The following is a 24,696-nucleotide window of genomic DNA, read 5'->3' on the forward strand; positions in this document are numbered from 1 at the left end:
AAAAGTAAACCTTACTAGTCCCAGATAAGATTTAAGCTCGTGTTTCGATTATAATAAAAATAACTAAGAAAAATGACGATGTCCTTTTTTATTTTTTCGGTATTTCACATTTAATTCGATTATAAGTACGTAATGTAATTTTTTTTTTTTAACATACTTATGAGGAGGGATATGATAGATTGATAATGTTAAATCATCGATTTAAAAAAACGAATTTATAAAAAAAAAGATTTGTAAAAACGTATAAAATAAAGGTGAGGACATTAATTGTCTAGTCTCATAAAAGATATTTTACCGGAAAATTTGAGATGAAGTCTTCGTGATTTAATAAATAATCTCCTTTCTCAAAAATGTATGAGCATTTACTTAACTTAGTTTACTTTACTGATATAGTATTTTTGGTAACGCGCGCAGATTATTTACGGATTAAAATTTATTTTCAAAGCAAGCATATAAATTATCATCTTCCACAATACCAAGTTTAGTTTGCAACAAACACTATAATAATCAAACATATCATTGCTAATTAAAATACATATATTTTTTAGTTGCGGAGATATTAGCAATTTATTTTAAATAAAATCAACACGCATTATTAATGTTAATCCCCTTCATTTTTTTTAATAAGTATTGGTCGTGGCTCCCATGCAATGACAGTTCATATATTTCGTAAAATGAAATTAAAATATTTTGTTGTGAACAATGTCCAATGTATTATATTTTATATTTTCGTAATTTTTAAATTTGGTTAAGCCGATCAATAATATTAAAATCGGTCACAATATATATTGTGTGAAAAATACAAGCTTGTATTTTCACAAAATGAGTGAATAAGAGATAGAACATATTAATTTAGGCGTAAGTTTTAAATTTTTTAAAAAATATTAACACTATAGTTTCGTATTTTCTCACTTTAGTATTCTATAGTTAAAAGTGTATCAATTTAGTACTCTGTGATTTTATATTTTTTCAAAAAAATTAGTGAACAGGATGAAAGTGATATATTTTAAAATATATGGTACGAAAGTAAGAGAGTGTGAAACTATGTGTATGGTATTTGAAGTTTTTTTAATTTTAAATTTGTATCGGTTGAATACGGAATTTTTTTTTTCTGATTATAATAATTTTATTTAATAAAGAAATTAGGTAATTTTTGATGAAGAAGGGCATATATGTAATTATAAGGAAAACTCTGAGCAAAGAATAAGCCCGAGAATTCGATTCAAGCCGCCGAGAAGCCGAAATCGGCGCCGAGAACATGCAGAGCATGTCTTTTTCCCGAACATTTTTTTTAAATTTTTTTTTTCACTAAAACCAAATAACAAAAACAAATAACAAATAACAAATAACAAAAACCACCCCCGAAAATAACAACGAAAAAAAGAAAACAAAAAAAAATAAAAAAGTAGTTTAAACAGTTCTATTTATTTATAAAAATGGTCCCCCTAAAAAAAAAAAACACAACACCAACACAATGAACTGGACCAACCCCACCTTCGCCTGATCACCTCTCTCTCTCTCTCTCTCTCTCTCTCTCTCTCTCTTTCACATTTCTCCTCTGCCACCATTGTTTCAGAGCTTGGTTCATCTCCTTCCTCATCCCCGTGGAGAGCCCATTTCTCCATTTTCGCTCTCTCTGAAGCTCCGTAGCTACTCTTGGTTTGAGGAGCTTTGTGATCATCGGGGCATTTGGTGATCTGGGTTTTGTGGGTACAATGTGGGGGAGTGTTTGTAGGGGGGAGTTCTCCTCCTTCCTTGTTGCATTCCTGCTTCTGCAGCAGCTCCAGCTGGGGTTTGTAGCCGCTCAGGGAGGCAAAGCTTCTCCATGGATGACCCTGAGTGGTATATCTCTCTCTTTCTCCCCTCTCGTTTTCTATTTTTTTTCTGTAACTTTTTCGTTTTAAAAAACTTTTTTTTGGTTGTTTGGGTTGGTTTCTTTGATGGGTTTGTGACGAGTTTCGGTACATCTTTGTGTGAGGTGAATCTGTGGTTTTTTTTTTTTGTTTTTTGTTTTTTTTTTTTGTTTTAGGGGCGTTGTTTTGAGGGAATGATGGGGAAAAATGGTCAATCAAAGCATGCTATAGTTGTTCTTGAGGAGCATCTGTTTTTGGGTTTCTCTATTTTGATGGAATGGGAAATAATAGATGTTTAGTGGATTTGTGTGAGCGGAGCTTGTGGGATTTGGTCTGTAGTTGTAATTCGATGCCCTAAATCTCCAATTATAGGTTGTGGTTTATTCTTTTTATGTATAAATGAATTGAGAAGGATACGGTTTAAACCCGACTATTTACTGATCATTTCTTTTTCATCTAATGGGATAAGTGGTAATAATTTTAGATTTTGCTCAATTTGTGTTCTATTGTACAATTATTAACTGTGCTGATCAAAATGATCAAGTGATATATTGTAAGAAAGCAAGTTTTGAACAATGAGTTGATGAGACTAATCGGTTTGATCCTCTCACTAAGCTGTTTGTTCTTTTTGATTTATTTTTTATTCAAGTATATTATGACTTATAGTTAACAAGTGGTGTTCTTTCCTTGCTTCTTCTAATGCAGGTAATGCTCCAGCTATAATAGCTAAGGGCGGCTTTTCGGGGTTATTCCCTGATTCCAGCGCATACGCATACAATTTCGCATTGGCCGCCAGTTCACCTGCTACAACTTTATGGTGTGACGTGCGGCTCACAAAGGATGGCATTGGAATTTGCCTGCCTGATTTGAAGTTGGACAATTGCACGGATATTCAAAACATTTATCCCGACGGAAAAAAGGACTATGTTGTTAACGGCGTGCCGACGTCAGGGTGGTTTCCTGTGGACTATAACAGCACCGAGCTATTATCGCAAGTTGCTCGTAAGTGGGAGAGTATTTGAAGTTACTTTTGTCCATATCAGGCTAAAACAGGATTGCTCTGTGCATACAGAAACTACCAGAAATTGGGTGCATTATGAAAGATTTTATGTAGTCTCTGTATGTTTATGTTTTTAGATTGTGTAGATGCATTCCCTTTGGTGTTGTATTGTATGTATTTTACAATCCTGATCTCCTTTACAACTTGAGCAGTACGACAGTCCATCTATACTCGCACCGACCGATTCGACTTCAGCCTTTATGCTATACTCACGGTTGATTACATCGAATCTCAATTCAAGCCACCCGCTCTTTGGTTGAATGTGCAGGTGATCTCTTACACTAATCACTAATTAAACCTTCTCGTAATTTCCTCTTTCAATTAACTATACAACTAATTTCAATGTTTTTTTTTTTTTTTAAATAAATGCAGCATGACATGTTCTACACCCAACACAATCTTAGCATGAGAAACTATATTATAGCAATATCAAAGCGTGTTGTTATAAGCTATATCTCATCTCCTGAAGTTAGCTTGCTCACCAGCATAGCTGCAAGAGTAAGCAGCAAAACGAAGCTCGTCTTCCGCTTTCTTGATGCAACAATTGCTGAACCTTCGACGAACCAAACATACGGTTCACTGTTGAAGAACCTTACTTTCATTAAGACCTTCGCATCCGGGATTCTTGTTCCGAAAAACTATATATGGCCTGTGACGTCCGACAATTATTTACAGCCCTCTACTTCGGTTGTGACTGATGCCCATAAAGCAGGGCTGGAAATTTATGCTGCAGATTTTGCGAATGACAACTCGTTTAGCTTCAACTACAGTTATGATCCGTTGGCCGAGTATCTCAATTTCATTGACAATGGCATTTTCTCTGTCGATGGTGTGGTGTCGGACTTCCCTATAACCCCATCAGAGGCTGTAGGTATGTTTCTAATTATATATTATTATGAATATTTGCTATTACATGAATAATTGTTGGCAGATATGTGGCTTGCAGTTTATGCTACAATTCTGATATCATAGTCGAGAGAATTATCATTGCAGCAAGTGGCATATGATTGTTTCAGTAACTTAACAGGACAATAGAATTCTTCTTATTAATATTACATTAGAAGATATTTCATTGTTGTCAGCAATGTGGATTGACGGAAACATTGCTTGGTTTAAGTGGGCGCTAACCTATGATTTCTAGTTACACCTTCTGTGTAACTATCCATTATTATACTTACTGAAGTTCATAAAGGGCAATTAATTTGTCCTTCGTGTTGGAGCAAAATAAAATTTCCTTACCTAGTGAATTTACGCATGTCTCCGTCTATGCAGGTTGCTTCTCCGGATTAAACAAAAGCAGCTTGGACCACGGTATGTCTCTTTTATTCTCGAAGCCTCCTCCGAGCTTTTTTCTGCACTGTAATAATATACCGACTCTAACTCTTCTTCTTACTATTAAACTGCAGGAAAGCCTGTAATTATCTCACACTACGGTGCGAGTGGAGACTACCCGGACTGTACCGATTTGGCTTATCAAAAAGCAGTTGATGATGGCGCTGATGTTATTGACTGTCCTGTTCAAGTAACTAAAGATTGGATACCTATTTGCATGAGTTCTATTAATTTGATGGATGATACTACTGTTTCCTTATCAAACTTCAGCAGTCTCACCTCCGTTATCCCGGAGCTTCAGACTGGTCCTGGAATTTTCACCTTCAATCTCACTTGGGCTGAGATTGAGACCTTACAACGTAAGTTGATTTTGACAAATCTAAGTCTAACATAAGTAATGACATAGAATTCTGTCACACGATTTAAGAAAATGCAGTTTATTTTACTTTCGATATCTTCATGCACAATTTTTTAATAATTGTTTTTCTTTCTTTTGCAGCGGTGATTTCAGCCCCGGAGAGCATTTACCATCTGCAAAGAAACCCAAGATACAAAAATGCAGGAAAGTTCATGAAGTTATCTGAATTTTTGGCCTTCGCAAAGGACAAGGAATTATCCGGAGTTTTGATTACGGTAGAGGTGAGAATTATAGCTAGAAATGTTAGATCTAATGTCGTTTGCCCTCTGCTCGCAAACTACCTTATGTAAATGAAGAATCATAATATCCAACTAACAGTAGGACATTTTCTTTTAATTGGGTTATTGAACTTTAATTATTATTATCTTTTATTTTACAACACAATCTTATAGTCATGCTGTTTTCTGTTTCAAGACCTTCGATCAGAATTTTATTAGTATGTTTAGCTTTTTTGGAGTATTCTGTTACTTGACCAGATGTTCTCTTGGTAGTTTCAACGTTACATGATGGAGTTTTCAAAACTCAAAATTAGGTCGTAATAAAATTGAAAATTTTCAAAATTCATATGCTCATTTCAAAAACACATTATAACTCACGTAAGATCTAATCTTTTCACCTTTCTCCAAATTTGTGGGCTTGGTACTTAATTTACAGCTGGGTTACTTTCTTTTCCACAGAACGCTGCGTTCATGGCCCAGAAACTAGGGTTTAGCGTGACGGATGCTGTAATCCATACCCTAAGCGACGCAGGCTACAACAATCAGACCACACTACAAGTCATGATTCAGTCCTCCAACAGCTCAGTCCTGGTCAAATTCAAGCAACAAACCAAGTACAATCTTGTTTACTTAATCGATGAGTCAATCAACGACGCCACTCCGTCGGCTCTTGCTGATATAAAGAAGTTTGCCGATGCTGTGGCTATTGATAAAAAATCGGTCTTCCCCGAAAACCTAAAGTTCATCACGGCCCAAACCAACCTCGTTAGCCACCTGCAGAAAGCCGGCTTGTCGGTTTACGCTTATGTTTTAAGAAACGAGTTTGTTTCGCAAGCTTGGGATTTCTTTTCTGATCCGACGGTGCAGATCAATTCATATTTCCAGGGAGCTGGGGTGGATGGGGTCGTCACTGATTTCGTTGCCACGGCAAGAAGATACAAAAGTATGTTTCCGCTTTTTCCTTCCCCATTCTCATCTTCAAAAATAAATCACTCAAGTGCTTCGGACTAGGATGCCCTTACATTTCATCAGATGAAAATCAAATAATCGCAGGAAAAAAGAGAAATAGAAAATGTCAGCGGATTTTGATTCTTGAAAGTTGGTAGTATAGTTGAAACTGCAAAAGAAAATATGAAGTTGCAATACATGATAAAAAAGATTAGCTTATTCACCTTTCTCATTTTCTTTGTCCGGGTCGCGATATGAGTGTAGTTCATGAGTCTCGATTAGTCGATTTATATTGTTTCTTAAATCTTATTGTAACTCTCTGGTCCTATGCTTGTGCAGGGAATCTTTGTATGAACATGGGGAACAGCATGCCGAGCTACATGAGTCCGGTCCAGCCCGGCGGGCTCTTCCAGCTTACCGCTCCAGCCCAGCCGCCAGCCCTGCCCCCGATGCCCATCCTGACAGACTCCGATGTCGTGGAGCCGCCTCTCCCTAATGCCACACTGGTCCCCGCGCCCAGCTCGCAGCCTGCCGGCGCCGTGCGTGCTGCCACTGCCACATCGATATTCATGCTGATCGCAGCAGCGATCTGCGCGGCTCTGCTCCTAGTTTGAGACTCTGGGGGACTGCTTGCTGTTACCTTTTGTAATTTCTGGCGATTTCTTTTTCCTTTTGGTGGTGTTACTGTTATTATTTTTGGGCTTGTGGGATTTGGTCATTTTGTTAATTTTATCCTAGTGGGAGAAAGAGAGGGATCTTTTTCTGTAACATTTGAAGAGTAAATGTGGGAAATAGGTACATCAGTTTACACTGATGATTGATGGGTGAGTGAGTTGGGGCTTGGTTACTTCATTACGTGATTTGATTGCACGAAATTGACTGGCAAATCTGGCGAACTAACTTGATTCAGGCTTCAGATGGTGATGAACAATACTGATACCCTGAATTTCTATAATCGTTTCGCTGCAGCGAAAAGTAGAAACTTTAAAATGAAGCAATTGTTCTTGAAACCCAACAACTACTTAACATTTTCTTTTTTTTATGTTAAGTGTGCTTTGCGCACAGGCGATTCTATTGATACACTACTAAATGTATGGTGAGTTGTTGCACTCGGATGATATTGCGAAGTAACTCCTAAGTTTTTTCATCTTTCATAATTACGTTTCAAAATTATCAGGTTCAGTTACCATTCAATATAATAACAATTTCATTTCAGTTTACCTGAGTTAAAACTCCGATATGTTATAGCAAAAGTTTAGGGACTACGATGATCGAGCGAAAAGATTAGGGACTAAAGAGTTGTTGAAAACAGATCAGGGACTAAATTGCAATTGTGTGCTCAAAAAGCAGATCTTTTTCCCGGTGTGGTTGCTATATCGAGAATTGGTCGGTGAATGGCTACTGCGAGGGTTTTCGCTTCGCCCAGTAGCGCTTCTCCGCCGCAGCAGCAGAGGCAGAAGCAGAAGCAGAAGCAGAAGCAGGGGGGGAAGTGCGTTGGAGAAGCAGTATACGTGGCGGCGGTACCCCTGCGAGCGCCGAAGGGTCCCGCCCAGATGCTCTTCTCCGCCGCATACTCTTTGGGCTTTTGGGATCTCCACCACTTCATGGTCATCATCAAACCCCTCCATTCTCAATCCCAGGTAACCCCCCTCAAATCCTCAAATCATTCTTTTTGCTTACTTTTTGATTCATTTGGTCGAATGGGTTGTCATTTGGACTCGTAATTGGTAGCTAATCTATGGATTTTTTGGGCCGTCTTACTTTGCCCCGCAACTGTTCGATAAATTGCGTGAATGAGAAATTTGAAACTTGCCGCATAATTTGAACCCAACGCGAATATAAATAGTTCTCGTTTTGGTTCCAAATAGATGACATGACCCTTCTCGGCATTGAATACTCCCAAAAATCTGATTTTTGATGCCCACTTTAAAGAGTTCTTTGAGCCTTACATTCATTTTTGATGGAATTGTAACATTTCTAGTCCAGTAGAATCATTAATAAGAGTGTACTTGTATTGGGTGCGTGACTATGTACCATTGGAAAGCATTCTCTGAACTTTTTTTTTTTTAAAGATTTGCAGAAATACTTAACTAGTTATCTATTATCCATGTCATATCCTCAGTTTCTCAGAAAAGTTGTTCTTTTTTTTTGTGTGTGCAATAATACACCCTGTGGATATGCGAAATTGTGTAAATTCATTGGGAAGTTGCTATTTACACATACACCTTGAAAATCTTTTATGATTAGATGTGGTCCTTTGTTGGCGTCTTCACAACTCAAATTGCAAAGTAATGATCAAATGGACTTTTATTTTTTATTTTTATTTTTCCTTCTCTTCCTGCAGGCATATGTTTTTGATTTTCAACCGCAAGATCCGGAGGATGTGTTTGCAGCTATTTCGGTGCCTTTGCAGAGGCCAATACCTGGTAGTTTTTCCCTCCATTTAGCAACCGATGTTTCTCTCTATTTTCAGTGATTTCTACTTTTAACTTAAGTTATTCATAATTCTTTACAATCTTATAGAATTCTCTGGCATATTGATTTTTTGCAATTTCTACGCATTTCTTTTCATCTGGAATCCTTAGTTTTAGTAGTTGATAATTATTGTAATATCCAATGGTAACATATGTCTCAAACAATGCGCAACGATGTAACTTTCTTTTTTATGCTTCTTGAGGAATGCACAAATGGAATATATATACCATTTTACAGGCCATGTTCTCTCTCTAGCCTGAACACGACAGCACTAGATATCGAGACCGTTTTGGTGGATTCAAACCACCCGGGCTCAACCTAAATTTTAACAGAAATAGGAAATTAGACAAATACTTGTATGGTTTTGCATCCCCTTGGGCCTCGGCTGATGTAATTAAATTACGAAATAGTACTCTACAAAATGGTGAAAAATTAAACCAGTAATGGAAAGTGATGATGATAGTGTTAACCAGTTGGAGACCGCCATTGTATCAGATCCTAATTCTCTGCACTGAAATATGTTTATTAATAAGTATCTTAAATGAAAAAATGGATCATCTTGGTGTACTTTAACAGTTTCTTTTTGCAAAACTGTTTTCATTGCTCTTGCAAACAAAATATAGCTTGATTCATATGACAATTAATTTTCACTCTTAATAAAAAAGAACTCCAACTAAATGGCATGATTGGTTTTCTTCACACAGACATTTATGCTTGATTCTTTTCTGTAGGAGTCATTCTAAAGAGGAAGCTGCAAAGGGTGCCTAAAAGTAGGTGCTGGTTCGTTGGGTTTTCCGATAGTAATGCTGTTGACAAGGCCAACAAATTCAGCGAAAAGTGGCCGAGTGATCTGATTGTTGGTAAACATGATTGTCGCCATTACACCAATGGTAAAAAAAAAAAAACTGGTCTTTTATGCTACTCAGTGTAACCTTCAAATTACCAGCTCCTATTTGGTTTCACTTCTAAATTAGCTTTTCTGTGTTGAAAATCAGCAACCAGGTGTTTGCTAGAGAAATGTTTGGAGCTTTCATTTAGGCGGGAAGCTCGAATTTGAAGCTTCTGATATATATTCTTCAAGCTGTTGGGAAGAATGTCAGAGGAAAGAGTCATTAGTACTCTTTTAAACAGTTTTGCTCAACAGCACTTTACAAGAGTTCTTAACCGGCCTAATAAACGAGTTGACATGGTATGATTCTAGAGGCGTATATATTAACTTACAAAATTCTTACCATTTCTGTAGGATTGGTCGAATGCTTAACCGGAGAACAATGTGTCTTGGAGTCTCTGCAAGCAACCACCAGTTTATAAACTTCTGCCGCAAACCCTAAAGGTCAAACATAAACAAGTATACTGGTGATCATCAGAAGTTTTCCAACACACTAAAGGTTCCTCCTGCACATCCGCAAAGTTAATCTCCAATCAAAGAGGATGACCTTGAAGCGAAAGTCTTTGTCGACGAAACACTTTTGTTTAGATGCGGCGCGGTCTCTTTGTTAATCTATCTTCTTCCAGTTATTCCTTGTACATTATGTAAAGGCGACACCGACTGTTCGCTTGATGACATTGTGTAGATAGTGCTTCACACAGTGCTTTAAGCAAAACAAGTATGTAAATTGATAAGACTACACATCATTTGGAAGAAATTTCCTCAGGATTAGTACTCCAAACTCATTCTTTTGCTTCTTCAGTTTCCTTTCGTTGTCTATTTACTTTCATGCAATTATATCTGATTCTCCACATTGGTAACTGCATTTTTTTTTCAGTATCTGACCAATTAATTTAACGCGAAACCGCGCGAACTGCGTTGCATTTTAAAATTGGATTCAGAACATCCCAAAACCACAAAATTTGGTAACACCCGAACACACATGCATGGAGGATTACTAAGGCTTGTTTGAACAGTGCTATTGAATCAAAAGCACTTGCAGGAGAAGTGCTTTTTTCATGTGGGCATGTGGTGTGACCTCTCCACATGCCATCTTTTAGTCAAATCAAATATCTCAAAATCCTGGGGATGACTTTTTAAGCTTTGGTTTCTTTTCTTTAAAAAAATATATATATATACAAAAGGAGAAAATAATAATAATAATAATAATAATAATAATAAGCAGGTTTTGATGAGTCAAAGGCACTTGGCTAAGCGTAAGAGGCAACCAACCAAGAAATGTTTTTCTCACCCACAAAAATAACAAATAGCAGTTACGTGTTGCCAAGTTATTGCTTCTGATGCCCACCATTTTTTCTGATTGAGATGATTCCAATTCCATGAGTAGTGTAATTTACTAATTTATCCAGTATTCGAATATTATGAATTTTTCATTTTAACATAAATACTTTTTGCTCGAATTTCATACCACATATTAAACAAGGGATTTCCCAAAAAGAATAAATTGCTCCTCATTTAACTTTTTCTCTTTTTTTTTTTTAAAAAAAAGAAAAAAATCCCATCACTTGGTTTCCTATAAACATACAGATATTGTAAAAAGGCCTTCTCAGAAAAATCTTTTTTAAAAAATGACAGGATGGATGGAGTTCTACGTGGCTCTCTTAGTCTCCTTTAATCTTTTTTTCTCCGACAATATTATTCGAGATACGCTGTGGCTTTCGGTCTTAATTAATGATCGTGTCTTATGTAGCGATGCAAATGGATTCGAGTGAAGTTCCCGTCCTGATCCGTTTCAAATAGAACGGTAAACAAGAGTTAATATCAAAGAAAAAAATAATCATTTTTGTATCACGTTCGAGTTTGCTAAACAGTAGAGTGGGACGACGAAAACTCCTTTCTTATTTTGCGAACAAATTTAATTCGCCGAAAATTTACTCAAAATAAAAAAATATGATGATAAAAATTAATCCCTCGTCGCGCCCCTCGGGTCCGCGTCCGTGGCATTTGCATATATTATTAATCTTATAATAATAATAATAATAATAATAATAAAATAATAAAAGTTAACAACAGTCATTGTGACGTCACCATTGCGTAATCGCGCGGTACGATGCTCCGCACGATATATCCGGGGAGCGTTCCCTCCGCCAATCAGAAGCGCGTACTCGTAGTAGAACGGCTTAATGAGATCGTGGCGGCGGAGTAGCACACCGCGTGTCCGAAGCTCGCGTTCGAGTCAACGCGGGTGGATCCGAGAGGCGCGCATCTTCGCCCGTTCCCATGCATATAAAGAATTTTTTTTTTAAAAAAAAAAGGAGAAAAAAGAGCTTGCACGGATTCCAAAGCGGCGGAGTACATATGTTGTTGTATCCTAAAGGGTATATATCATCATGATGACGCACCACATATCATCATTATATTTTTTTTTGAGAAAAGAAAATTTGATCCTATTTTAAAATTTGATGATGATGATGCACCACAATCATCATCATCATCATATTTTAAAATTTGATCCTCATTAATTACGATGATAACCAACAAAATAAAATAAAAATAGATTAAAAATTCAAAGAACATATATATAACCCGCGCTAGCATGTTATATATCTAAATGCATATATAAAAATATTAAAATAACACTGTTCAATTTATTACTGATGGTATCTAGTAAATCAATTGGTTAAAAACTTAATATTTAATATCTAGCTAAGATTGTAAATTCAAAATCTAATGATTTTACATTTCTAGTTCATAAGCTATTAGATTGAAACTCTATTTGCGGTATTTTAGTACCGCACATGATCTCAAGCATTTGTTCCGCTGCTCTCAAATTCTTGTTGAAAACAGTATTAATTGTTCTAACGCGTGACTCTAATAAGCTGATACTCAGATTTTGACTTTTTATTTTCTCATTTAAAGAAAATCTTTAACTTGTAAATGACTATCGTTAATAAAATTATTATCTCCACATGTTACTGTAATATTAGTATATTAGCGTGTCATCCATAGATTTTGACTATCATAACACAGATTAGCACGACACATCAGCAAGTAGATATTAAAAAAAAAAAACACACACACACACACATATATAAGTATATGTCTAAAGCTTGCGTCATCACTGCATCAGCATGACGATGCCTCGATTTGGGTTGAGTTGACGCGTAGTATAGTATACCCCGATGCAACACGTCCAATGATGTATATATTTATATAAATAAATATATACCCTTTGACCCTAAAAAATAAAAATAAAATAAAATAAAAATCTCTCTCTCTCTCTCTACATTCTCTTATATATATATATGAGGAGACTCCACCCCCATCTCAATTCTCCCATAATATAATCNTCTCTCTCTCTCTCTCTCTCTCTCTCTCTCTCTCTCTCTCTCTTTTCTCAAACGCAAAATTAAACACCGAATTTGAAGAGAATTCAATTCAAATTCAAAAATCCCGATTAATTAACGTTGCAAATTCGAGTTTTTAGCATCAGTTAATCAATTAGTTATCAATGGCGGAAACACTAGATCAGGTGGCCTCACCGGAGCTCACGAAGCCGCGCCACGTGGTGCGGAAGTTCCAGGCGCGGCCGCAGCACGAAGGAGTCGGAGCCGTCGTTAGGAGGAGCATCGGAAGGTAGTACTGCTGCTGCATCATCATCATCATCATCATCCAAAGATTATAATTTTATTTCTTAATTAAATTTTTCTTCTTCTTTTTTTTTTTTGTTTGGTTCTAAATTAATTAAATCTGTAGGTTCGAGCTCAAGTACTTCGATCCATTCCTTGCTTTGGATGAGTTCTCAGGTGGGTTTTTGTTGATTAATTTTTCCAATCGGTCACTCCAATGAGATCATGTTTCTCTTCTTCTTTTCTTTTATGTAGAATTATTATTTTTATTTACTTTTTTTAAATTTTTTTCTCTTTTTAGTTAATCTTAATGTCCTTTTCTCTGTCCCCCAATACGTGCAGTTACTGCTCCAGCTGGATTTCCTGATCATCCCCACAGAGGTACATAAATAAATATATATGCATTATATATATAATATACACACACAATAATTACGTACAGCTGATTGATTTGCTCTGCTTCTACTGCCACTTTCAATAATTACGTCGTTTACTAAATAAGTTTTTTTTTAAGAGAGAAAAATGAGATTATGAGTTTTAAAAGTTTGAATTATCTAATTCGGTTATTTTAATTTTATTATCGAAAAAAAAGCACGCTTTTTCTAATTGATCATGCCTTGTAATACTCCAACTGTTTCCAATTGCAGGATTTGAAACTGTCACTTACATGCTAGAGGTGCTCATTCTACACAAACTATATATCTCTCTGTGTGTCTCCCTCTCTCTGTCTAAAATTAAGATGTATATACGTACTAAGTAGGTATTTTGTTGTGTATAATTTCAATTATTACAGGGAGCAGTTACTCATGAAGATTTCGAAGGGCACAAGGGCACGATAAAGGCCGGCGACCTGCAATGGATGACGGCCGGGCGCGGGATCGTGCACTCGGAGATGCCGGCCGGCCCGGGCACCTCCAAGGGCCTCCAGCTTTGGGTCAACCTCTCCTCCGCGAACAAAATGTCAGTAACGTATATAAAAATGTACACAGAATATGATTTGAATCAGTCGACGATACTTTAACATCAAATTTTAAACTAACTATTTATTCTAATAAACTTACTTATATTTGTAAGAATGGTACGAAGTATACTAACTAAATATGTAAAGATAAACAGCATGAGAGACTCAAATCAAACAAATTGAAGGTTCGGTTAACAAAATCAAAATTTTAAAAGATTAGATAGCTGTTTCAAGATAATCTATAGTTTAGATAAATTATATATATATTTTTACTTGTAAGTACTTAGCATCCCACCTATATATTCTCCACGGTTAACTAATTAAGCCTATACCCAATCTTTCAAATTTTATAATTTGGTCTCTGTATAAATATACATATTTAGTATAAACTTTGATAGAGGAGGTCAACAATATCCAGCTACGGAAATTAAATTAATGGTGAATTAAGGATAGCAATTAAAATGTGCTAAATTGCTGTCGAGGACTTAATTATAAGAGAGACGTAGTATGGAGCACATATATGCGAAATATTAAAATAGAATAAGTGTCCCTTTCAAGCAACTTATATTAGCCTGGATCCTGGATGTTTCCTGCGGTTGAACTAATTATATGGACAATGATAGATGCATGCATGTTTTGTACCATTAATTAATTAATTATTACTTAGAAAGGATCAAAGGAGTAAGAAAGGATCAAAGGAGTAACCTCTTTTTTTTCCTATATATGTACTATTTTTGTCCTAACTTTGAAACTATGTCAAAGCTACTTATGTTCTACCTGAGTTATTCGGACATCACTGTTTAGCGTAGTTAGCTGATTGTTTATGCGATCTGAGTTCGAGTCAATTATCATCGGTTGCAGGATCGAGCCAAGATACCAAGAGATACAGGGCAAGGACATAGCATCGACCTCGAAGAACGGAATCGCGGTCCGCGTTATAGCGGGCCGGTCCATGGGCCTCCAATCCCCGGTCTACACGCGGACGCCGACCATGTACTTGGACTTCACTCTCAAGCCGTTGGCCCACCTCCGGCAGCCCGTCCCGCCGGCGTGGAACGCGTTCGTATACACCCTCGAAGGCGAGGGTGTCTTCGGCGTGGAAAGATCCGGCCCGGTCGGCCCGCACCACCTTCTCCTATTGGGCCAGGGTGATGGGCTCGAGGTGTGGAACAAGTCGGCGAAGCCGGTTCGGTTCGTGCTCATCGGCGGCGAGCCGTTGGGCGAGCCGGTGGCCCAGCTAGGGCCGTTTGTGATGAACACCGAAGAGGAGATCGATCGGACGGTCGACGATTTCCAATATTACACCAATGGGTTTGAGAAGGCCGAGCACTGGAGATCAGAGGCCATGGTGGGCTTCCAAGTTTGATCCAAAAAGAACATAATTTAGGGCATACCGCATAGGACGTAGAAACACACTAATGAAAGGAAATTTTAAAAATATATATATATATACAGATGTTCTTGTATTCTTAATTGCCCACAGAAGACACACAAGAGAAAGAGAAAGAGAAAGAGAAAGAGAGAGAGAGATCACAAGTTGTAGTTTCATTATTTCTCTTATTGATTGAATAAATTGGAAAATTTGTTGCTGTATGATGCATGTACCCTTTTATTATTTTCTTAATAATCTTGCTTGTTTTCAAGCAAAGTGCAGCTTCGGATCTCCATTATTCTCCACCTCTTTTAATTAACCATTCATCAGATAGAATGTCACATTTGTTCCCCTTTTTCACTTCCCCAAAATGAAAAGTTTGGCCACAGGCCTCTTTACCTTAATACACAAGCAAGGTACGTGGCATTTGAGGATGTTATAACTCTTATCATCCATAGGTTTAAGTTCTGCTTGGAATTACGATACCTGCAGTGAAGTGACAAAGAATGATAAAAAAATATAGAATCATACTTTTATATGTTTTTACGCTAATTTCATTTTGTCCATAACGGGTGAGTATACAGAAGATCATTTTAACGCGCTAAATAGGCGGGGAATAAACCTATAATGTTACTATGTTATTCAAATGATTAATAGCGAACAATAATAATAATAATAAATATGTTTTTTTAGCATGAAAAGTTAGAACCAAAGTGAGAGAGAAAGCGAAACACCAACAACAACACAACAACAGCAACAAAAAAGGAGACACAATCTGAGGGACCTAATTGATGCGAATGGTTATTATAGTTAAAAACTTAGAGCAACCCCTTTTTTTTTTTTTTTTTTTTTTTTTCTGGTTCCTAGTAATAATTATATTCTTTGGTGGTTAGGAGCTAAAAATTGCAGTACGATGCAAAAAATTAAGAATGGGGACGAAATTGTTGTAAGGGGGAAATAGTATTTTAGTACTCTTCGTTTGGTTTTGGTTTCTAGGGTTTTGGGGAGGGGGGGATGCGGCGGAGGATGGAGAGGGGTTCCCAGAGGAGGAGGGCGAGGAGGGCGAGGTTGGGGGCGGCGAGGAGGAGGAGCAGCAAGGGTTGTCGGAAAGAGCACTTAGAGCACAGCAGCGCGGGGGAGGAAGAGGGAGCCGACGCACCATCGGAGGAGGAGGAGACCGGTGGAATCGGAATCGGAATCGGAGCAGAGGAAGGGAGGGTACTCCCAGCGGAGGAAGCAGGGGACGCGGGAGGCGACGAGGAGCTGCGAATGGAGGCACGGCGTCGGCGTCGGGTGCGTCAGCACGTGGCTGAGCACCACGCTCCTCTCCACCCACGTTGCCGCCATTGTTGTGGTGTTTTTGGTCGAAAAGGGTGGGTAAAACGACGACGACGACGAAGAAGAAGAAGAAGAAGAAGAAGAGGAGGAGCAAGGGAAGGACATATGATTGATTAGTGGGCCCCCTCCCCCATCCTCGTGGGCTCTTAGAATTGGGCCGAATCAATTCACCTTCTTCTTTCGCGCGCGCCCAAAATATATCCATAGAAACGAATCTTCAAAAAATTCACGCCATAAGATTTATAACCACTTTTTGGATGTACAGATAACAACAGTTACCGCAAAATTGCCTTTACAATCGTTATCTATGCACAGTTCGATATATACGGACCTGCAATGAAACAGAGCACAACAAAGAGCGTATATCAACAATTCCAGAAATACAAAAAGAAGCGATCTTTTGAGACGAGAAGATCTCATAGAAATCATTACATTTTTAAGATGTTATTTTGGCATTTATTTCGTCAGTTAGTATTTCGCTATAGTACTTGTGATATTAATATGGACAAATTCACGACAGCGTGTTTGACAAATAAAATTTTTTGTAATTCACAAATGTCGGATGCCTTCATCATTGCAACCAATGTAATTCATAGAAAACTCTGTCCTATGTGGCGTAATTTATATACATTAAACGGCGCCTTATCCAGTAACTTATCTGGTAATTATGTATAATAATAATAATAATAATAAAGTGGGTCCTGGTGGAATTAAATGAGGAGTTGAACTTTTGGTCACAAGCAGCTTCGATCCAAAAAGACAACCTTTTTCAATATTAATATATGCATGTAACGTGCATTTGGACTTGCGTTGCTTTCCCCCGTGAAAACCCAGATAAAAATCCAACCCAAACGACAAATTCAGGCATTTATGCATAAACCTTACTACGAGTCCCCTCACAGATTCCACTGTTGTAGCTTTTTTTGAAGCATTAATTTGAGAGAGTTATTACTAGTTAGTACTGTTGTGCGTAGTTCGTACCTTAGAAATTAAAGATGCCATTAATATAGTGTGAGAATTAATTGTAAGACACACCACATTTATAACACAAAAATATGCAATAAACAAAGGCAATGGTCTACAACCTCAGAAAATTTTTATATACGAAATAATTTTTGCATATATACAACGCGATGCAAAGAAGATCAAATGTGTTTCACCTAAAACATATTTATGTTATTAATCTTTTGCGCATATGAAACTGTAAGGAAACAATTATAGAGAGAGAGAGTAAAAGATGGGAAAAAATAAAATAAAAATAAAGTAATAAGGTGGGAGCCAACTACAACTACAGAGGAGGACGCATCTCTGAGAAAAGCTACAAAGGACGCATAAATAAATGACAGAGTAGTATCACCGCAAATACACAGCAAACGCTGTACTCTGCATTAACTACTACTCCCTCAACAAATCACCATTTTCCACACTCTCCTCACTCTCCCCCACTCTCCTTCTCTCTCACTACCCACCATTTTTCAACAACAACAACAAGAAGAAGATACCAACCCCATTATTGGATACTCAACACACAGAGAGAGAGAGAGAGAGAGAGAGAGAGAGAGGAACTCCTCCCATGGCCACCACTAACACCTTTACTGCTACTCTTCTCTTCATCTTCTTCTGCGTCTTCTTCTTCCTTGCAACGCCCACTTCGTCTTCTACACAAGAGCAGCACGAAGAAGAACTCCTCCTCGACTTCAAATCCGCCATTAACGACCCAGCCTCCGCCCTCTCCGACTGGTCCCCGGAAACGTCCCCAAAGAGCCATTTTTGCAACTGGACCGGGGTCAGCTGCTCCGCCATTAACACGGTGGCCTCCTTGGAGCTCCCGCACCTCAACCTCTCCGGGGACATCTCCGCCTCCGCGTGCCTCTTCCCCCACCTCTCCTCCCTCAACCTCGCCCACAACAACTTCAACTCCTCCATCCCCCTCCACCTCTCCCAGTGCACCGGTTTGCGCACCCTCAACCTCTCCCACAACTCCTTCTGGGGCACCCTCCCCGACCAGATCTCCGACCTCGCCTCGCTCCAATCCCTCGATCTGAGCTCCAACCGACTCGAGGGCCGGATCCCGCTGAGCTTGGGATCGTTGATCGGGCTCCAAGTTCTCAACCTGGGGGCCAATCTCTTCGCGGGCACGGTGGATCCCTCCATTTTCGCCAATTTGACCCAGTTGGTTGTTCTCGATCTGTCCCAAAATCCGAACTTGGGATCGGAACTGCCCGAGGAGATTGGGAGTCTGGGGAAATTGCGGTCGATTTCGATGCAAAATTCGCGTTTTTATGGGAAAATCCCTTTCACCTTTCTGAGCCTCTCCGAATTGGAGGTCTTAGACCTGTCGCAGAACAATTTCACAGGTAACATCCCTCTGGGTTTTGGTTTCGGTAATCGAAAGTTGGTGACTTTGGATTTGTCTCAGAATAAGCTCTCTGGGCTATTTCCTGCTGATGTTTGCTTCGGAAAAGCGCTTGTGGAACTTAGTCTTCATGATAATTCTTTCATTGGAGTCATAGCCAACAGTAGTTTAGGGAATTGCTCTGCTCTTCAGAGGTTTCAAGTGCAAAACAATGGATTTGGTGGAGCTTTCCCATCCGGGCTATGGTCATTACCTGATATAAGGCTCGTCAGAGCCGAAAACAACCGATTTTCGGGGCAGATTCCTGAGCTAGCTTCGATTCCACCTCGTCTCGAGCAAGTTCAGATCGACAACAACAGCTTCAGCGGTGGAATTCCGCAGAATTTGGGGCTGATCAACACGTTATATAGGTTCTCCGCCTCGCTTAATCGATTGAACGGATCCCTCCCTGAGAATTTCTGCGACTCGCCTGTTTTGAGTATCATTAATCTCTCCCATAATTCTCTCTCAGGTCCGATCCCGGAGCTTAGAAACTGTAAAAGGTTGGTATCTTTATATCTAGCAGATAACAGTTTCACCGGAAAAATCCCTCCTTCTCTTGGGCATTTGCCGGTGCTTACGTATATCGACCTGTCGAGTAATAAACTTAGCGGTGAGATCCCGCAGGAGCTCTCGAATTTGAAGCTTGCCCTGTTCAATGTGTCCTTCAATCAGCTCTCCGGTAACGTTCCGCCCTCGCTGATTTCCGGTCTACCTGCCTCGTATTTACAAGGAAACCCGGATTTATGCGGACCCGGATTACCCAATCAATGCGATTTGCCTCCGAGAAGAAGAAGTCCGCGAACCGGCGAATTGATATTGGTTTTGATCTTAGTGTTAGCTATTCTCGGATTCTTATTGTTCGCTGCAGGCTATTTTGCAGTTTATCAGAAGTTCGAAGAAAAGGCGAAGAACACCGATTGCTGGAAATTTGTGTTCTTTTACCCTATCAAAGTTGCCGAAGAGGAATTGTTCGCGGGTCTGAATGACAAAAATGTTAGAGGTAGGGGAGCATTTGGTAAAGTTTACGTAATTAAGCTACATTGTGGGGAATTTGTTGCTGTGAAGAGGCTGGTTAACTCTGGTAATCTGTCTCTGAGGGCTATAAAGTCTGAGATGAAACTATTGGCTAAGGCAAGGCACAGAAACATTAACAAAGTGTTGGGCTTCTGCTTCTCAGAAGGAGAAGTGCTTATCTTTTACGAATACGTGAAGAATGGGAGCTTAGGGGATGTATTATATAGATCGGATTTTGTGCTGGAGTGGAACGAGCGCGTTAAAATTGCTCTCGGAATTGCTCAAGGCTTGGTTTACCTACACAAGGACTACGTTCCGCGTATGCTTCACCGAGATTTGAAGTCGAATAATGTTCTCCTTGACGATGATCTTGAACCGAGAATTACTGGATTCGGGCTCGACCGTGTTCTTGGGGAGGCATCGTATCGGCTGTCCATGGCTTCTGAGTTGAGCTCTTGCTGCTATATAGCCCCAGGTATAAGTACACACTTGAGAATTATACTGCAGCTTCTTTTTTCCTTTTACCTTTCTCTGTTCTTGTTGTTGAAACTCTGTAGCTCTTACTGATTAGACATCTATTTGGCTAGATCAAGATTGCTAAGCTATAGTATCTTAAGTTTACGGTCATATGAACTTCCAGGTTTCTAACTTTCCATGATATAATTTGTGAGCCATAGAAGATCAAGATGATAGCATACGTCCTTTTTACCCCAGCTAGAACATTAATACTGACATATTTCTGCAATTTCCTCTTTATTTGCAGAACATGGTTGTAATAAAAAAGCAACAGATCTCACAGATGTTTACAGCTTCGGCGTCATTCTATTAGAACTGATCACTGGAAGACCTGCAGAACAACCTGCGTCGAGGGAGTCTGTTGATATTGTGAAATGGGTGAGAAGGAAAGTGAACACAACCGACGGATCTTTACAAGTGCTCGACCGGAGGATCTCCGTTGTGGCCCAACGGGAGATGTTGCGAGCGCTGGATCTCGCCCTCCGATGCACGTCGGTGATGCCTCAGATAAGGCCGGCAATGGACGAGGTTGTGCGGACGCTGCAGTCGCTCTATTATGTCGCTCGTCCTCCAAGTGTTTTGTCTATCGAGACGAGTCTCGAATGAACACCATAAAAACTGGAATATGTTTTTGCGTTCTACAGGTACATAAGAGGAGTTCAAGAAAAAGTTTATGATGCCTTCGTAGAACTCAGTTCTTTTTTGAAGGTCAATTGTAGTATTTTGTTGAATGGTTTTATCCCTTCGCCAAAGTAGTGAGCTTCCTCCTTCCACAAAGGAGATATAGTTCAGTAACAACTGCATGCATAGTTTATCTTCTTTCATTTTTTTTTTTTTTTTCGTTTTCCTTCATTTATAAGTTCAAAATATATTATAGGAATGCTAAAATACGGTATCGTAATAGGATATCATTGCCAAAAGTCCCATTTGCCTCCGCAGAGGTGTATTCTCCACTTATACCTATGTATAGTTGTATACACCACAGGATGATCTTAAAAACTTTCCAGCACCAAAAATCACGCTAATCAAACTCTGAGAAAATCAAACTGAAATCACAAGAAATAACAAAGTCGAATTGATTAACTATGGCTTTTTTCAATACCAGATTATACAAACCAAAGTCCCTATGCAGCATCTCCACCAATCTTTCTTTTTGTCAATTCAGCTTTCCTAATTCTAATCAAAAGCAAACGTGATAGCATGTTTGGTCAGACATCAACAACCTTCCAAATGTCCCAAAGCACTCACCATCTCTAGTAAAAGAGAAACAGAAAGAATAGATTCCAAATGAAGAGCGACATAAAAGGAGGTTCATGGAAGTGGCTATCACCAAATCAATTTGTCCCATTATAGTGTACGAAACAGCTTGCGCAAGCACATGAAGTGGCTACGCGATAGTCGGGACCCTCGACAGAAACTTATCAAGCACGATCGGCAGCTACGCATCACAAGGTCTTTAGGTGCTGCACCGAATGTTTGCTACTTTTATTAGAAGCTTCCTTCCGTAAATATTAGAAATAATTGCTAGGGATGAGCATAATTCGGTCAAAAACAATTAATCAAAACGAAAATGACTCATTTCGGTCAGTTCGATTCGGTTCTAAGAATTGAGATCTAAATAAACTGACTTTAAAATTAATAGCTTAAAACGTACTAGTTACTAGAGGATGACACCTAAAGACTACCATTGTTTCATCAATGATTTAACAGATAAGATTAATCATACTTATTTCTGTCATGTAATAGATGGACCCATAGAAATCCATTCAGAGCAACTGAAACAACCAATGCTCACCCCTAATAAATGCACAAGCATACCTTAGAATCTTAGTTGACGTGCTCTATAGAGTTCCAGAGTCCAAAAGATTCATATCTTCCTCCAGAAGTAGGGCAACGGCCGTTATCACAAGCCTAAATGTGCAAGTTCAAACCGGATGAATGGATATTTTAAATATGAATTTAGGATGGTAGTAAATACTATGTTACCTAATAGTAATCAACATGGAATCTATTTGTATTTCAGTCATTAAAGCCAATATAGATGCCAGGCTACTTTCAGGAGGATTATAAGATGACCACCAAACGATGAAAAAGAACATGAATAATAGAAACCGGTATTTGCAGGAGATTTCTTGTTAAGTAATTTGCAGCAAGATTGTGTTTACTCGTACTTGATTTTTCCACACCAATCACATAAATTGAGGAGTAAAAATAAATTATTCTTAAGCCAAGAACTGCACAGGTCCGGATTATTAAAACGTACAAGACACAACGAGAAATCTATGATACACTAGGGAGAAGCATACCTGTAAATCACTATCACAAATAAGCTCAAGTAGAAACCGAGCTTGATCAACCTTTGCTTCTTCTCCCCATTAAGTTGCCGGAAAATCTCGGTAACATCTATAAGATGCTTCTTGTTCATAAACCTGAAAAAGAAATTTGACATAAATATCCAATCTTTAGAATATAGGCAGACAACAGGTAAGATTTGAAATTTGATTTGAAATTCCATAAATCTTGTAAATTACTCAAATGAATTGTGTTTATATAGGCAATATAAAGGCATGCAGCATACGAATGAACTTGACATTTTCCGAGAACGCAAGAAATAATACATACAGTTTCACATGGTAGTATGTAACAGGCGCAGTTATTAGGAAGGGAAACCAATGCCACGTTAGGAGAAAAGAAGTGCATAGGAGTCCTTGAACGATGTATTCTGGAATGACAACGGAATTGATACGAGATGATGAATCATATGGGTTGATGTAGTCGAACTCCAAATCTGATAAGCAAATAAGCTGGTCACAAGCATAAAGACATAATTAGAAAGGAGGTCAACCAAGATGAACACACCTGAATTTTTGGAAACAATATTAAGAAAAGACCCTCATCATCCAACTGCAACAAACTAATCCCTAAAACAAATAGAACTACAAAGGAATTGCTAACTGGTATCAATGCACACCATTGGCGAAAAAACTAAAAAAGACAAGAAAAGAAAAATGCTTCTAGGCATTAAGCATTTATACTAATTAAAAAAGATCAAAACTGCACATCATCTGAAGAAAGAGAGAAAGGCTCTTGGCAAATAATACTGCAGATACTGTTTATAGAATGAAAAGACCAAAAGAATAAAAGAAAACATCCATTATAAAATCCCAAGCATGTAAATGATGAAAAAATAATCATGCAGTAATTTAGCTTATTTCACACTATTGATAGAAACACTTCCAAAATAAATCATAGCCCACTGCATAAAACAAGCAGAGATCCTACTTAAAAGTGATACTTTGATCCAAGTAACTTAAGATGATTATAAGTGCATCTAAAAAATCAATAAATAATTGCCTAAAATCACAACAAGCTAAGTAGTTAATCTACAAAAACCACATAATTCACATGATAAAAGTGGGAATAAGGGAAACAACCAAAGGGCATTGAGTTTAAAACTAAAAGAACTCATATTTCACCTAAATTTTACAGGGCCCAGTGGATTCTCAGAATCTCAGCTGCCTCATAAACCGTATATTAATTAATCCATCAGGAGGCGACACTGGAAATAGCTCTCGATTAGGGGTTTATACTTGGACAAATCCTAATCCTCAGCTAGTCACCATAAAATACCAATTTGGAATCGCCTTAAGTATCAACTGGTATCAACTGAACTCAAACAGTTCCTTTCGATCTGTTGACACAATCAAATTAAACAAAACCCACCGTTTAAGTTATGGATTCGTTACACTTGCAGTCCAATCACTCTAAACAGATCGAAAAACGCAACTTTCCATCAGTGTTCGGCACAAAATAGATCGAAATTGTTAACATAACACCTAAAAAACAGCCAACTCTCGATCAATAATCCCAAAACTTCGAACCAAAAAGAATGATCGAGAGCTCACGAGCTCACTAATCAACTCCAAAGCAACAATGCGATCGAGATAGAAATCAAACACACGAACTCCGGTTTCGACAGCAAACTGGGGTTAGGGTTTGAGGGAGGTGACCTGATACGCGGTCATGGCGATGAGGGAGATGACAGAGACGAAGGAGAGGATCCACAGGATGAGCTCCCACGCCATGGGAATCGATCCTCTTCGATCCGAAGCTTCTAGAAGATGCTAGAAGGAGGAGGAGGAGGAGGAAGAGGAGGAGGTGGTCCCATAGGATCGATTTATGCGGAGTGGGCGATCGATGGAGAGCGCATAAAAGGAAAAGCGGTAGGAATTAGAGAGGATTTAGTAAAGTAATTAGTATTAAGTAATGATTAAA

General features: G+C 38.5%; 5 protein-coding genes and 1 long non-coding RNA gene across 10 annotated transcripts; 4 read left to right on the top strand and 2 right to left on the bottom strand.

Moving 5' to 3' along the window:
• On the top strand, nt 1,451–6,684 carry LOC109725618 (glycerophosphodiester phosphodiesterase GDPDL3-like). The gene is made up of 9 exons (XM_020254858.1): nt 1,451–1,842; nt 2,559–2,855; nt 3,066–3,181; nt 3,286–3,784; nt 4,186–4,224; nt 4,320–4,604; nt 4,745–4,884; nt 5,341–5,824; nt 6,169–6,684. Exons 1-9 carry the CDS (start codon nt 1,716–1,718, stop codon nt 6,441–6,443), a joined length of 2,262 nt encoding a protein of 753 aa, XP_020110447.1. The 5' UTR covers nt 1,451–1,715; the 3' UTR covers nt 6,444–6,684.
• LOC109725621 lies at nt 7,047–9,988 on the top strand. Of its 5 annotated transcripts, none has more exons than XM_020254863.1 (5): nt 7,047–7,469; nt 8,174–8,255; nt 9,036–9,194; nt 9,300–9,399; nt 9,548–9,988. In XM_020254863.1, the coding sequence occupies exons 1-4, from the start codon at nt 7,224–7,226 to the stop codon at nt 9,359–9,361; spliced, it is 549 nt and encodes a 182-aa protein (XP_020110452.1). In that variant the 5' UTR covers nt 7,047–7,223; the 3' UTR covers nt 9,362–9,399; nt 9,548–9,988. The 5 variants fall into 5 exon arrangements, 3 of the variants coding, with proteins under 3 accessions (XP_020110452.1, XP_020110451.1, XP_020110450.1); XR_002220298.1 differs by having other exon boundaries at nt 7,048–7,469; nt 9,300–9,419; XR_002220300.1 differs by having other exon boundaries at nt 7,048–7,469; nt 9,300–9,412.
• LOC109725619 (pirin-like protein) lies at nt 12,550–15,383 on the top strand. Its single transcript, XM_020254859.1, has 6 exons — nt 12,550–12,829; nt 12,950–12,999; nt 13,165–13,203; nt 13,470–13,498; nt 13,616–13,782; nt 14,645–15,383. The coding sequence occupies exons 1-6, from the start codon at nt 12,705–12,707 to the stop codon at nt 15,147–15,149; spliced, it is 915 nt and encodes a 304-aa protein (XP_020110448.1). The 5' UTR covers nt 12,550–12,704; the 3' UTR covers nt 15,150–15,383.
• LOC109725623 lies at nt 15,200–16,247 on the bottom strand. Its single transcript, XR_002220301.1, has 2 exons — nt 16,128–16,247; nt 15,200–15,641 (listed from the first exon to the last, which is right to left on the bottom strand). It is a non-coding gene; the product is annotated as an uncharacterized LOC109725623 (long non-coding RNA).
• On the top strand, nt 17,666–21,219 carry LOC109725617 (probably inactive leucine-rich repeat receptor-like protein kinase At5g06940). The gene is made up of 2 exons (XM_020254857.1): nt 17,666–20,380; nt 20,669–21,219. The coding sequence occupies exons 1-2, from the start codon at nt 18,067–18,069 to the stop codon at nt 21,025–21,027; spliced, it is 2,673 nt and encodes an 890-aa protein (XP_020110446.1). The 5' UTR covers nt 17,666–18,066; the 3' UTR covers nt 21,028–21,219.
• LOC109725622 (protein cornichon homolog 1-like) lies at nt 21,469–24,638 on the bottom strand. The gene is made up of 5 exons (XM_020254864.1): nt 24,432–24,638; nt 23,044–23,225; nt 22,728–22,850; nt 22,240–22,332; nt 21,469–21,884 (listed from the first exon to the last, which is right to left on the bottom strand). Exons 1-4 carry the CDS (start codon nt 24,504–24,506, stop codon nt 22,263–22,265), a joined length of 450 nt encoding a protein of 149 aa, XP_020110453.1. The 5' UTR covers nt 24,507–24,638; the 3' UTR covers nt 21,469–21,884; nt 22,240–22,262.

Source organism: Ananas comosus, linkage group 20, assembly GCF_001540865.1.
Source record: "Ananas comosus cultivar F153 linkage group 20, ASM154086v1, whole genome shotgun sequence".
NCBI lineage: Eukaryota > Viridiplantae > Streptophyta > Magnoliopsida > Poales > Bromeliaceae > Ananas > Ananas comosus.